The following is a 13,414-nucleotide window of genomic DNA, read 5'->3' as shown; positions in this document are numbered from 1 at the left end:
TTTTTTTTTTTTAAGATTTTATTTATTTATTTGAGAGAGAGAGAGTGAGAGACAGAGAGCATGAGAGGGAGGAGGGTCAGAGGGAGAAGCAGACTCCCCGCCGAGCAGGGAGCCCGATGCGGGACTCGATCCCGGGACTCCAGGATCATGACCTGAGCCGAAGGCAGTCGCTTAACCAACTGAGCCACCCAGGCGCCCCTATAAGATAATTTTCTTTCATAGCTTTTCCGTTTCAAGAGTGGAACACTGAAACATTAGATATGATTGGGCGTTGGTTGGCATTTGAATGTAGTTTTCCTTGAGTATCAGAATTTCACTTTATCAGGCTATATGGTAGGAGGATATTTCACTGGCACATTTGCTGCCATTTTCAGTTCTCTGGTACATCACCAGTGGCCCTGCTGTGCCCTTTCTTGAGTTTAAGCTCAGCTTGGTACTGGAGGTTTTCCAGTTTTTTATATCAGTTACTCTAAACTTCTTTCAGTAGAGTTTAGTGACTTAAAACAACAACATTAATTATCTCCGTTTCTATGAGTCAGGAATGAGGCATGGCTTATCTGGATCCTCAGCTTCAAGATTTCTCACAAGGTTGCGATCAAGGTTTAATCTGAGGCAGTGGTTTCATCTCCAGGCACAACTGGGAAGCATGCACTTCCCAGCTCACTCACATGGTTTTTTGTAGGATTTATCTCCTAGTAGATGACTGGACTCAGGGCCTCAGTTCTTCACTGCTGTAGGGTGGCAGCCTGTCTCATTTGTTTGTTAGATAGGCCTCTCCGTGGGACAGCTTATTGCAGGATAGTTGGGTTCCATCAGAGCTAGCCTAGTGAGAGAGCAAAAGACAATAGGCAAGATGGAAGCCAGAGTCCTTACAAAACCTAATCTCAGGATTGGTAGTTCCTCCATTTGCTAAATGTTATTCATTAAAAGTAAGTCGCTAGGTCCACACTCTAGGGGAGGAGATTATACTTAGACATGAATATCCAGAGGTGGAATTTATTGTGAGAATCTTAGAGGCAACCTACCATGGGTTCTGAAATGTTTTTATTGATTCCTGTTTGCTAGGTAAACTTCATGTACAAAAAAATCCTTATCATACCTTTCTTTCTTGCACCCCCCACCCCACATGTGCAGAGAATAACACAAAAAAAATGCACATACAGACATATCTTAGAGATATTGTGGGTTTAGTTCCAGACTTCCCCAGTAAAGCGAATATCACAATAAAGCAAGTCAGATGACTTTTTGGTTTGCCAATGCATCGAGAAATTTTATTTACACTATACTGTAGACTATTAAGTGCGCAGTAGCATCTATCTAAAAAACAATGTGAATACCTTAATAAAAAATAGTTTATTGCTAAAAATGCTAACCATCTGAGTTTTCTGCAAGTTGTACTCTTTTTGCTTGGGGCTTTTGCCTCAGGCTGCTGACAAGGGTAGAAGTTGCTGAAGGTTGGGGTGACTGTGACAGTTTCTTAAAATGAGACAGTAATGAGGTTTGCCACGTCAATTGACTCTTCCTTTCACAAACAGTTTCTCTGTAGCATGCAGTGCTGTTTGATAGCATTTTACCCACGGTAGAACTTCTTTCAGAATTGGAGTCAGTCATCCCAAACCCTGCCACTGCTTTATCAACTATGTTGATGTAATATTTTGAATCCTTTGCTGTCATTTCAACAGTCTTCACAGCATCTTCATCAAAAGTAGATTCCATCTCAAGAAACCACTTTCTTTGTTCATCTGTAAGAAGCAACTCTTTACCCATTCAAGTTTTATAATGAGATTGTAGCAAAATTCAGTGATATTTTGAGGCTGTACTTCAATTCTATTCTCTTGCCATGTCCACCACATCTGCACTTCCTTCCTCCTTCCTCATAAAGTCTTGAAACCCTTGAAGTCATTTATGAAGGTTGGAATCAACTTCTTCTAAACTCCCATTCTTATTATATTTTGTATTTTGTATATTTTATATTATATTATATCTCTTCCCAGGAATCATGAATGTTCTTCATGGCATCTAGAATGGTGAATCCTTTTCTGAAGGCTTTCAGGACTTTACTTTGCCCAGATTCATTAGAGGAATCACTGTATATGGCAGCTATAGCCTTATAAAATGAAATTTTTTTTCAAATAAGACTCAAATGTCAAAATTTCCTTGATCCATGAGCTACAAAATGGATGTTGTGTTAGCAGGCATGAAAACAACATTAATCCCATTGTTTGTCTCCATTGGAGCTCTTGGGTAACCAGGTGCGTTGTCAATGAACAGTCATATTTTAAAATGAATCTGTTTTTCTTAGCAGTAGGTCTCAACATTGGGCTTCAGATATTCAGTAAACCATGTTATAAACATGTGCTATCAACCAAACTTTGTGGTTCCATTTATAGAGCACAGGCAGAGTAGATCTCCCATAATTCTTAAGGGCCGTAGGATTTTGGGGATGGTAAATGAACACTAGTTTCAGCTTAAAGTTACCATCTGCATTAGCCCCTAACAAGAGAGTTTGTCTTTTGAAGTTTTGAAGCCAGGCATTGGCTTCTCCTTTCTAGTTCTGAAAGTCCTAGATGGCATCTTCTGGTAGGAGGGTATATTATATACATTGAAAATCTTGTTTAGTGTAGTCACCTTCATTATCTTAGCTAGATTTTTCTGAATAACTTGCTGCAGCTTCTACATCAGCACTTGCTGTTTTACTTTACACTTTTGGAGACTGCCCCTTTCCTTAAACCTCATGAACCAACCTCTGCTAGCTTCAAATTTTTTCTGCAGCTTCCTCACCTCCCAGTTGTGCCTGGAGATGAAACCACTGCCTTAGAATTGAAGAGAGGTGGGCCTTTCTCTGGATTAGGCTTTGGCTCAAGGGAATGTTGTGGCTGGTGTGATCTATCCAGACCACTCAAAACTTTCTCTTTATCAGCATTAAGGATGTTTTGCTTTCTTATCATTCTTGTGTTCACTGGAATAGCACTTTAAATTTCCTTCAAGAACTTTCCTTTGCCTTCACAACTTGGCTAACTGGCACAAGAGAGAGGCCTAACTTTTTGGCCTATCTCAGCTTTGGACATGCCATCCTCACCAAGCTTAATCATCTCTAGGTTTTGATTTAAAGTGGGAGATGTGCGACTTCTTTCACTTGAACACGTAGAAGCAACTGTAGGGTTAGTAATTGGTGTAATTTGTATACTGTTTTGTCTCAGGAAATAGACCTGAGGAGAGGGAGATAGATGGGAGATGGCTGGTCAGTGAGAATAGTAGGGACACACACAGCATTTATTGATGAAGTTTGCCTATATGGACACAGTTCATGGGGCTCCAAAACAATTACAAGAGTAACATTAAAGATCACTGATCACAGAGCTCCATAATAAATATAGTAATAATAATGAAGTTTGAAATATTGCAAGAATTAGTGAAATGTGACATAGAGACATGAAGTAAGCAAATGCTGATGGGAAAGTGGTGTCCATAGACTTGCTCCATGCAGGGTTGCCACAAACCGTGTTTGTAAACAAACAAAACAAGACCCCCACAATATCTGTGACACACAGTAAAACAAAGCATGCCTGTATTGTTGTATGATGGTTTCACATTATTCTTCTATACCTGTAACCACCTTCCAGTGCCATTCTGGGTTTCAGAGTGGCAGTTATCTTGGCTAGGTGTATCAAGAAGTGAGTGGTAAATATTTGTTGGTGTATTTCAGTGAATATTAGTTGAAGGAATGAATACATGTGTGAATGAGGAATTGGTGGTCATTATAATTAATTCTGCCAAAAGTTTTACAGAGGAAGTGACTCTGAGTTGTATTTTATGAAAAGACAAGGAAGGAGAAAAGGATTTTTCAGGCAGAGGTAACCAGTGCAGTTTTCAGAAGTTACGAAACAGCATGGTGTGTTCTGGAAATGGGGGAGAAGTTCAGTAAGAACGGGATGAAGGATGTTTTGAAGAGTAAGAAATAATGCTGGAGACGTAGGTTGGGGGTAGATTGTTTTCCACGTTAAGGATTTGGGACGTAACTGTGAGCTCGTTAGCAGGGGAGAAGGACTTTACCAGATAAATGTTGTAGAAAAATAAGCTTTGCGACTTCCATGAAAAAAGAATGAGCAGTGAGAATCTAAAGGCCATCCTAATCATGAAAAATCATGAGGCTGAATTAAGGCAATGACAATAGTTTTGAAGAGAAGGTTCCAAGAACCTTTTTGAGATTAGGTATGTTAGAGACGGCCAGTTGTCCCCAACTAGAATCTTTTCTTTTGTAACAATGTATTTTTTCTGAGAATAACAATTATATTTACTACTCTCCTTTACATAACCCCCTGATTAAATTTTGATCAATGGGTTGTAAACAGAAGACTCCAGCTTCCTGATATCTTGCTCTTAAAGGAAAGGGGTGTGCTTTTTGATTTTCTTTTCTACTTCTCTCTGGCTGAAGTTTAGACTTGTTATTTAAGTCATCTTTTTTTTTTTTTTAAAGATTTTATTCATTTATTCATGAGAGACAAAGAGAGAGAGAGAGGCAGAGGGAGAAGCAGGCTCCCAAGGAGCAGGAAACCCGATGTGGGACTCGATCCCAGGACCCTGAGATCACGACCCGAGCCGAAGGCAGACGCCCAACCATCTGAGCCACCCAGGCGCCCCTGTTATTAAGTCATCTTGAGCTATACAGACATACAGGAGGTTATAGCCTCAGGATAGTAGATGGAAAGAGCCTGGATCTCTGAGGACTTTGTGAAGCAGAGCCTCCAGCTCCTACTTCTTACATGAGAGAACTAAACTTTATCAGGTTACACCATTATTACTTTGGGCTTCTCTTATAGGAAGTCAAACCTAATTCCAAAATAAAAACAGGTATGATAAAATATAGAATTATGTAGGAATAAAGAGTTAAATGTCTAGTTCAGTGTGCCGAATGAATTGGGACCTTGTTAACTGGCATAAGGTTTGAATGGGAAAATAATTTGTTCTTTTTTGGATGTGCTAATTTTGAGATGGCTTGTATTATTTCCCCTATTCCTGTTTTTCTATGAACCCAGCTTTGATTTTGCTTGATTCAGTGCCGACTCTGTTCCATGTGCAACTTCTGCAGTCAAGCTTCCGTGAACATCCTATGTTCCTTCCACTTCCCCAGCTTTTTTAACTGTAACACAAATTTTTAACTCTGTCTTCTCACTACCTGCATTCACTTACCTACTTTGAAGATAGTAAGAGTTGAAGAGCTGGCTTTATTGACCTTTTCTGTGCCTTTCTTTATTTTCTTATATCACTGAAGAGTAGTTTCGAATACATCATTTCTGTTATGACAATGGAAACCAATGCTGTTCCAATCATTTAACGGGTCTGGCTTATCTCCTAATTCCTAGAGTGGTGTTTCTGGCTTATGGTATTTCTTATATTACTGTTTTTTAAATTTATTTCTAAAGGAAATTTTTTAACTGAAATCACTTCCATATCTGACTATGTGTGTCATGTATTTTCCTAATTTTAGCCTAAAGCCCTAAAGGGAAAACTTGTAGGACGGGAAAAAAAAGTCATCCATCCATATAGTAGAAAAGCAGCTCAAATTACAAGAGAGGCCCACAAACAAGAAAAAAAGGAAAAGTAAGTATCTTTTTATCATTTGTATTATGCATTGGTGTAAAGCCCATTAACATTTATCTTTCATCAATATTCCCTTCTCTCTAATAAATGTTAAGTATGTTCAATGCCCTGAAGGTAAAACAGTGAACAAGGATTCATTTCTTCTAGAGCTTACCTGAAGCAGAAACATACACTTAAATAGGTTGTGATGAGTACAATGAAGAAAAAGGAAAAAGAATTATGGGATGGAGAGTGACAAAGTGGTTCTGTTTTACATAGAATAGTCATGTGTAGCTTATCTGAAGAAGTTCATATTGGAGCAGAGAGCTAAAAGATGTGAGGGAAGGAGCTATGTAGTTATATATTGGACATATAGGTTAAAGTACCATTAGTCTATTAGATATTTAGAAGGAGATAGAAAATGGGCAGTTGGATATGTTGGGTCTGGTGTTCAGGAGATTGATTAGGGATGCAACACAAATTTGGGAGTCATCAGCTTCTAGATGGGACGGTAAGTGATGAGACTACATAAGATTATCTAATGAGTAAATGTAGCTAGAAAAGAGAAGGGGGCCAAGGATTGATCCCAGAGGCCTCCATCATTTAGAGGTTGGAAAAAGGATCCAACAAGTGAGACTGAGAAAGAGGAAAAAGAAGATTGTGTTTCGAAGAGAAGGTGGTGATCAAGCTATGTCATTTGCTCTTGATTGATGTGAGAGCTGAGAATTGATTTAGTAATTTGATTTAGTAATTTGGAAATCATTTAGTAAAGTGGAGATCACTATATATTTTTTGTTATTTCTTAGTTGTTGCTCTGAAAATTACAACTAAATCTTAAAACAATCTTGTTTCAGATTAATGCAAAGTTAATTTCAATAGTATACAAAAAATTTGCTCCATTGTGGCTCCATTCTCCCTTTGTACTATTATTGCCTAGAAATTACATCTTTATACATTATAATCCCATAAACACAGTTTTACAATGATTGTTTTTATGCAGTTGTCTTATGAGAATACACACAAAAGTGCATTTTTACTGTCTTGTATATTTACCTGTGTAATTACCTTTTTTTTACTGGTGCCCCTTATTTCTTCATGTGGATTCAGATTGCTATTCACTGTCCTTTCATTTCAGCCTTTCATTTCAGAACTCCCTTTAGTATTTCTTATAAGGCATGTCTGAAAGTGAGAGATTCTCTAAGTTTTGATTATCTGAGAATGTCTTAATTTCTCCTTTATTTTTGAAGGAAACTTTAGAATATAGAATTCCTGCATATAGAATTCTTGGTTCAGTCTTTCTATTCAACACTTTAAATATGTCATCCCTCAGCTTTGTGGCCTGCATGGTTTCTTTTTTTTTAAAGATTTTATTTATTTATTTGATGGAAAGAGAGACAGCGAGAGAGGGAACATAGGCAGGGGGAATGGGAGAGGGAGAAGCAGGCTTCCCCCTGAGCAGGGAGCCCGATGCAGGGCTCGATCCCAGGACCCTGGGATCATGACCCAAGCCGAAGGCAGACACTTAACGATTGAGTCACCCAGGCGCCCCAAGGCCTGCATGGTTTCTAACGAGAATTCAGCTATTTATCTTATTGAATGCAGTGAGTTGCTTTTCTCTTGATACTTTAAAGTTGTTCTTTGTCTTTGAATAGTTTGACTCGTATGTCTAGTAGGTGGGGATTTCTGAGTTTATCCTACATGGATTTCATCCTACATGGAGTTTGTTACGCTTCTTGTGTGCGTAGCTCAGTGTTTTTCATCAAAATGAGTTTTTAGCCATTATTTTTCCAGATATCTATCTTTTCTGTCCTTTCCTCTCCTCCTGTGACTCCCGTTATACATATGCTGGTGTTCTTCGTAGTGCCGAATACGTTTGAGCTAGCTTTCAAGTCGTCTGTGGACCTTCCATTCCCCAGTTTTCCTTTAAATTTTTTTGGTGTCTGAGACTCTTCATTTTTCTTTCCTTTCCACTTTTTGTTGCTCAGACTGGATAATTTCAGCTAACTTGCTCTTATGTTTGTGGATTCTTTTTTCTGCCAGCAAAACTGCTATTGAATCTTTCTATTAAATTTTTCATTTTTATTATTATATCTTTCAACTCTAGAACTTGTACTTGGCTCATCATTGTAATTTCTGTCTCTTTATTGGTGAAACGTTCTCATAATTTCCTTGAATTTTTTAGATACAGTTTTCTTTAGTTCTTTGTATGTTTATTATAGGTGAATTCAAGTCCTTGTTGAGTAGGTCCAACTGTCTGGGCTTCCTTAGGAAGTTTCTATTGGATGCTATTTTTAATCCCGGAATATGGGCCATACTTTCCCTTTTTCGTTGTGTGTCTCATAATTTTTGGTTGAAAATTGGACAGTTTCAATAATACAGTGTGACAACTCTGTTAAATAGACACCTCCAGCCTCTGTAGTCAATTAGGTTTGCTCTTGTTGTTTGCTTTGTGACTTTCCTAGACTGATTTTGTAAAGTCTGTTTGTTGTGTGTGGCCGTTGATGTTTCTGCTCAGTTGGTGGTCAGCTAATGTTTGAACAGAGTTCTTTAAATGCCTTTAGCTAATAAGTCTCTCACCCTATGCTGAGGGGCTCTATGAATCTATTGGGCATGCCTTTGACACACCAGGATGCAGTTTACTTAGACTTCATTTCTTGTTTGCATAGAGCCTCAGGGTTAGCCAGAGGTGAGAGATTAGGACCTGCTCAGGTCTCTCCTTAGCATGAACATAGTCCTGCATGTGCATATGGCATTCTAGATTCCCAGGAATACGTTCGGGCTAGCTTTCAAGTCGTCTGTGGACCTTCCATTCCCCAGTTTTCCTTTAAATTTTTTTGGTCTACCTTTTGTTAGCCCCCAGCTGGTAATATCATCGAGGCAGCTGCTATGTTAGATAATTGCTGCTGATTATTTTCAAGAAAAACTTGGGGATATAGCTGTTCCTACAGAGAGAGCTCTGAGTCAGATTATGTAAAGACAGTGTAACTTCAAGCTTCTTAGCATGCTGCCTGTCAGGTCAAATGGTAGCAATTCTCTGGGGATGGAGGTTTTGGGGAACTCCAAATTTGATCTCTGGTGGCCGTTAGGAACATGGCTTTTACAACTACCATGAGTTGCTAGTCTATTGGTTTTCAACACTGTTGCAGAGCTGACGAGAGGACGATGGATTAGGCACATTACAGCACCACAGGTTTGTTGTTCTTACTGAGATTGGCCTGTTTTTCTTGAGAATGTTCCTCAGATTCTCTCAAGCCTTTGTTTAATTTTCATACTTCTGAAAAAGTTGATTTTGACAAGTTTTGTTACTATTCTCTGCTTTTATGGAAGAGTGGATTTTCGTAGGTCCTTATGCCATTCTGGAAGTTGGTTTCTACTCTTGATGTGAAGAATTCATAGCAAAATTTTCTTCTTAGGAATACAAAATGTGTATATAAAATGCCCCTTCTTTTCTGCTTCCTGTCCCTTAGTCTCCCCTCTCTGGTCAGCAGCCCACACTATAATTTGCCAATTCTCCCCTCCATCTTTGGCCTGTGAGAGTCCACAGGAGCTGCTGTAGAGACAAATAAAAAATTACTTAAAATGAAGTTATAAAGACAAAAGTCATCATTTTAGCTATTTTAAAATAGCCTTACCATTTTAATAAATGGTAGATATATTTCCATACTAGCTGATAGAAACCAGCACGTTCATTGTTATATATTAATTCCTTACCCAAAACCTAAAGGCATATTTAGTAAAGGTTAGCTGTTCCACAATGATTTGGCTAGAAGTTTTCTGGAAGAGAAAATGACCTTTTTCCTAAGGGTTATTAGGATGGTAGTATCACTTTAAACAGTAATTTTCAAACTTTAATTTATTTATCACTTTCATGAATTTTGTTATGTCTTTTGACATGGTTATTACTTTTTGTTACTGTCTTTACTAGTATTTCACAAACTTAGGTGTACACGAGATATACCTGTAGGGCATATTAAAACGGTTTGTTCTTTCCCCTAGAATTTTCCATCAGAACACCTGGGGCAGTGTCAAAATTTTGCATTTCTAACAAGTTTCAGGTAACGTTGATGCTATTGCTGCTTGTTCAGGGACCACACTATGAGAACCACTGACCTGTGGCATTATTTACTTAATATTTTTTTAGAATCTATTTCCCTTACATACCTTTTTTTTTTTTTTTTTAAAGGAGACATTTAGTCTGTATTAAAAACAAGTAAATACTGTTGCCTTTCATGGATGGTCTGAGCCTGAGGCATGCTTGCTTTATCCTTGGTGAAAAGATTTAGCAAAGGTTGGAAGACTTGTTAAGTAAGCATTAAACTAAGTTTTCTTCTTAATGTAATTAGAGAGGATCAAAAGAAAATGGGGGGGAAGAGTAGCTTGCTTAAAGATGATTTAATTCTGTGTCTATGAGACTCAAAAATCAGCTTATATAGTGCTAGTGGTATACATGGCAATATTTTAGGAAATACTGCTTTAGAGTTTGGCTAAATTCTTTGGTTCACTGTAAGTACTTGTGCCAATGAGCCTAGAATCTTTGTATGTTGTCAGGTATTTTCAGGATTTTACGTACTGATTTACAGAAACAACAATATAAAGGAATTATGGAAGAATAAAACTGAACAACATGGTAATTCCTAAATAACTTATTCTAAGGAGGTCCCGTTATTGGCCAAGGCTCCATTTTTATAGTACAGAATTGAAAGGTATTACTTAATTTTTTCTACTTGGACAGTGTTCTAAACAGATTTTTCTCATTTATTTTGAAGAAGTCATCATTGTAACCGTTATGGCTCCAGAAGCAAACAAATATACAGTTTTAGTAGTGTCTAATGTATTTTATGAAACAGGCTTACTTAACGCCTGTCATAGATGTCAGTTTTTTGAGTAGCAGCATTATTGACCATGAGTCGTATTTAATTTAAATGGCGTAAACACAAATAGCATTTTTTTTTTTAAGATTTTATTTATTTATTTGAGACAGAGAGAATGAGATACAGAGAGCATGAGAGGGAGGAGGGTCAGAGGGAGAAGCAGGCTCCCCGCCCAGCAGGGAGCCCGATGCGGGACTCGATTCCGGGACTCCAGGATCATGACCTGAGCCGAAGGCAGTCGCTTAACCAACTGAGCCACCCAGGCGCCCAACACAAATAGCATCTTAAAATGCTGCTGATCTTCCTGCACTAGAGTAGTACTTCCAGCAATACAGAAATGTTGAGTTCCATATTTTGGAGAGATGGTTGGTGACAAGATACTCACACTTCTGGGATAGCTGTGAGCAAGATGGTAGAAAAGGTACCAGCAGTACTTAACTTGAACTTCAGATGCCTGTGGCTTCTTAATAATGAATAGCAGTTATCAAATACTGCTTTAATTACCTTTTGCTGCATAAGAAATTCTACGGCATCATAGTTTGAAACAAACAGATTTTTGGTCAAGAATTGCAGTGCCACTTAACTGAATGCTTCTGGCTCAGTCTCTCACAAAGCTACAGGTAAAATGTTGACCAGCCCACATTCATCTCAGAACTTGATAGGGAGAGGTTTTGCTTCCGAGCTTACTCATGTGGCTATTGGCAGACCTCAAGTCGTGGCTGCCTGGTGGCTGGAGGCATCAATTCCTTGCCACATGAGCCTCTCCATAGGCTACTCACAACATGGTAGCTTGGTTCCGACAGGGCAAAGGCTCAGAGATAGAGCAAGAGAGGATGGCTAGGACAGAAGACAGTCTTTGAAACTTAGCTTCAGAATGACATCCATCACTATTGTGCTATTTTATTTGTTAGAAGTCTCTAGGTCTAGCCAGCCACACGCAAGGATCACAAGGCCATGATTATCAAGACACAAGAATCAGTGGGGACCAGTTTAGATACTGTCACCTTTTGTGAACTATCTGCCTACCAAAGATACATGGTTTTCCAAGGAACAGATGTAGCCAGGCAGCTTAGAGTATCTAGTTTCTATACTTTCCATAGAACTGAGGATTCTTTGTACCACTTCCTAAGGTTCCTTTTTAGGGAGAAACGTAGGTAGGTGGGGAGATCAGGGAGGATCTCTGTTATGTTGTAGTGCCTTTGACTAGTGGTCAAGGATACAAAACCAGACCTGCTAGGTTAATCAAGTTGACTCTTATTGATAGACTCTGATTGCTTAAAGATACTGCAGGAGTGAATAGCAACAGAATAAGAGCTCAAGCGTGTTTTTCTTCAGTATTTGAATGCTCTGATTTAGGACTATATGAAATATTGCTTCTGTTCATATTAAAAGAAATTAGTATGTTTTGAAGACTAGGACATTTCAAGGGATGCAGAATTTACAGAGAGCAAATGGCTTTTTTTTTTTTTTTTAAGATTTATTTATTTTAGAGAGAGAGAGAGCACACGTGTGTGCACAAGCAGGGGGAGGAGCAGAGGGAGGAGGATAGGGGAAGCGACTCCCTGCTAAGCGTGGAGCCCATCGAGGGGCTCTATCCCAGGACCCTGATATCATGACCTGAACCAAAATCAAGAGTCAGATGCTCAACCGTCTGAGCCATCCAGGCACCCCGTGTGTTATTTTAGCTTTATTTTATGATTTCTCAGCATAGCAATGTTTTGTTGGTATGTATTATCATACATACAGTATGTCCTGCAGGGTATACAACAAAGAACTCTAGATACCAAAAGAAAGTATGGAAAATTAACAGAGAGAAACTAAGCATAATGGGAAAAATCTAGGAAACAACTACTTTGGAGAATTAATCTCAAATCTCTCTACTTTTCTGTATCCCAACTGATAACAATTCTAGTTCAGGCCCCATTGAGTTCATTCAGAATTATTGCAACCTGACTTCTAACTAGATTCTTTCCTCTAGACTTAATTGAAAGGAATGAATTTTTTCTACCTTGTTATGAGTATTCTCTATTTTTTAAAATAAACTTTGGGGTATAAACAGCATTCAGTAAAATGGCCATATTTTCAGTGTACAGATTTGGGTTTTTGACAATACATTGGTCTAACCACCACGATTAGTGTGTAGTGCCATTTTCATCCTTCCAGAGGATTCCCTTGTGCATCTTCTCGGTCATTCCTCACCACCACCCCTAGCCTCAGGCAACCCCTGATTTGCTTTTTATTTTGATACATGAGATTTATCTTTCCTAATGTTTCATTTAAATGAAATGATTATATGTAATTTTTTGTGCCAGCTTCTTTAACTTAGCATAATGTTTATGAAATTTACCTGTTATTTCATATATTAGTTGTCTTTCTTATTACAGAATGGTATTCCATTGTATGGATATGCACTGTTTATTCATTTACTTGTGGTGTGTTCATTTGGATTATTTATAGTACTGGGCGATTATTGGGGTCTGCAAGGTAAGGGTCCAGCCCCCTGTTTTTATTAAAAAGTTTTATTGGAAAGCAGCTAGCTATGCCCATTCCTTTTGTATTATCTGTGGCTGCTTTCAGGCCACAGTGGCAGAAATGAGTAGTTGTGACAGAGACTGACCACATTACTCTCTGGCCATTTAAGAAAAAATTTGCCTGCCTCTGCTATTATGAATACAGCTGCCATGAACATTCACTTACAGTATTTGTTTGGACATTTGCTTTCATTTTTCTTTCAGTTCCTAGAACTGGAATTGCTGGGTCATATGGTGATTGTATATCAAAGTATGTAAGAAAATTGAGTTTATATGGAATTAAGTTTATAAAAATTGCTGGTCATATGATAGGTGTCACGTTTAAGTATGTAAGAAATTGCTTTATCCAAAGTGATAGTATCATTTTATATTTTCACCACCAGTGTATAAGAGTTATATTCTCTCCATATCCTCTCAAGCTTGCTGTATTAC

At 38.2% G+C, this 13,414-nt stretch overlaps 1 protein-coding gene across 1 annotated transcript in view; it reads left to right on the top strand.

Annotated features, from left to right (window-relative positions):
• The window catches only part of TMA16 (translation machinery associated 16 homolog), a 30,241-nt gene that overhangs the window by 1,960 nt on the left and 14,867 nt on the right, over positions 1–13,414 (top strand). Inside the window, exon 2 of the mRNA XM_081811305.1 lies at positions 5,489–5,601. Within this exon, the coding sequence (XP_081667431.1) occupies positions 5,489–5,601 (113 nt within the window). The remainder of the gene's footprint in view (positions 1–5,488; positions 5,602–13,414) is intronic.

Source organism: Leptonychotes weddellii, chromosome 2 (genome assembly GCF_054177405.1).
Source record: "Leptonychotes weddellii isolate Sample4059 chromosome 2, ASM5417740v2, whole genome shotgun sequence".
Lineage (NCBI taxonomy): Eukaryota > Metazoa > Chordata > Mammalia > Carnivora > Phocidae > Leptonychotes > Leptonychotes weddellii.
The sequence above is the reverse complement of the archived record's forward strand: the minus strand, read 5'-3'. Positions and strand labels throughout refer to the sequence as shown.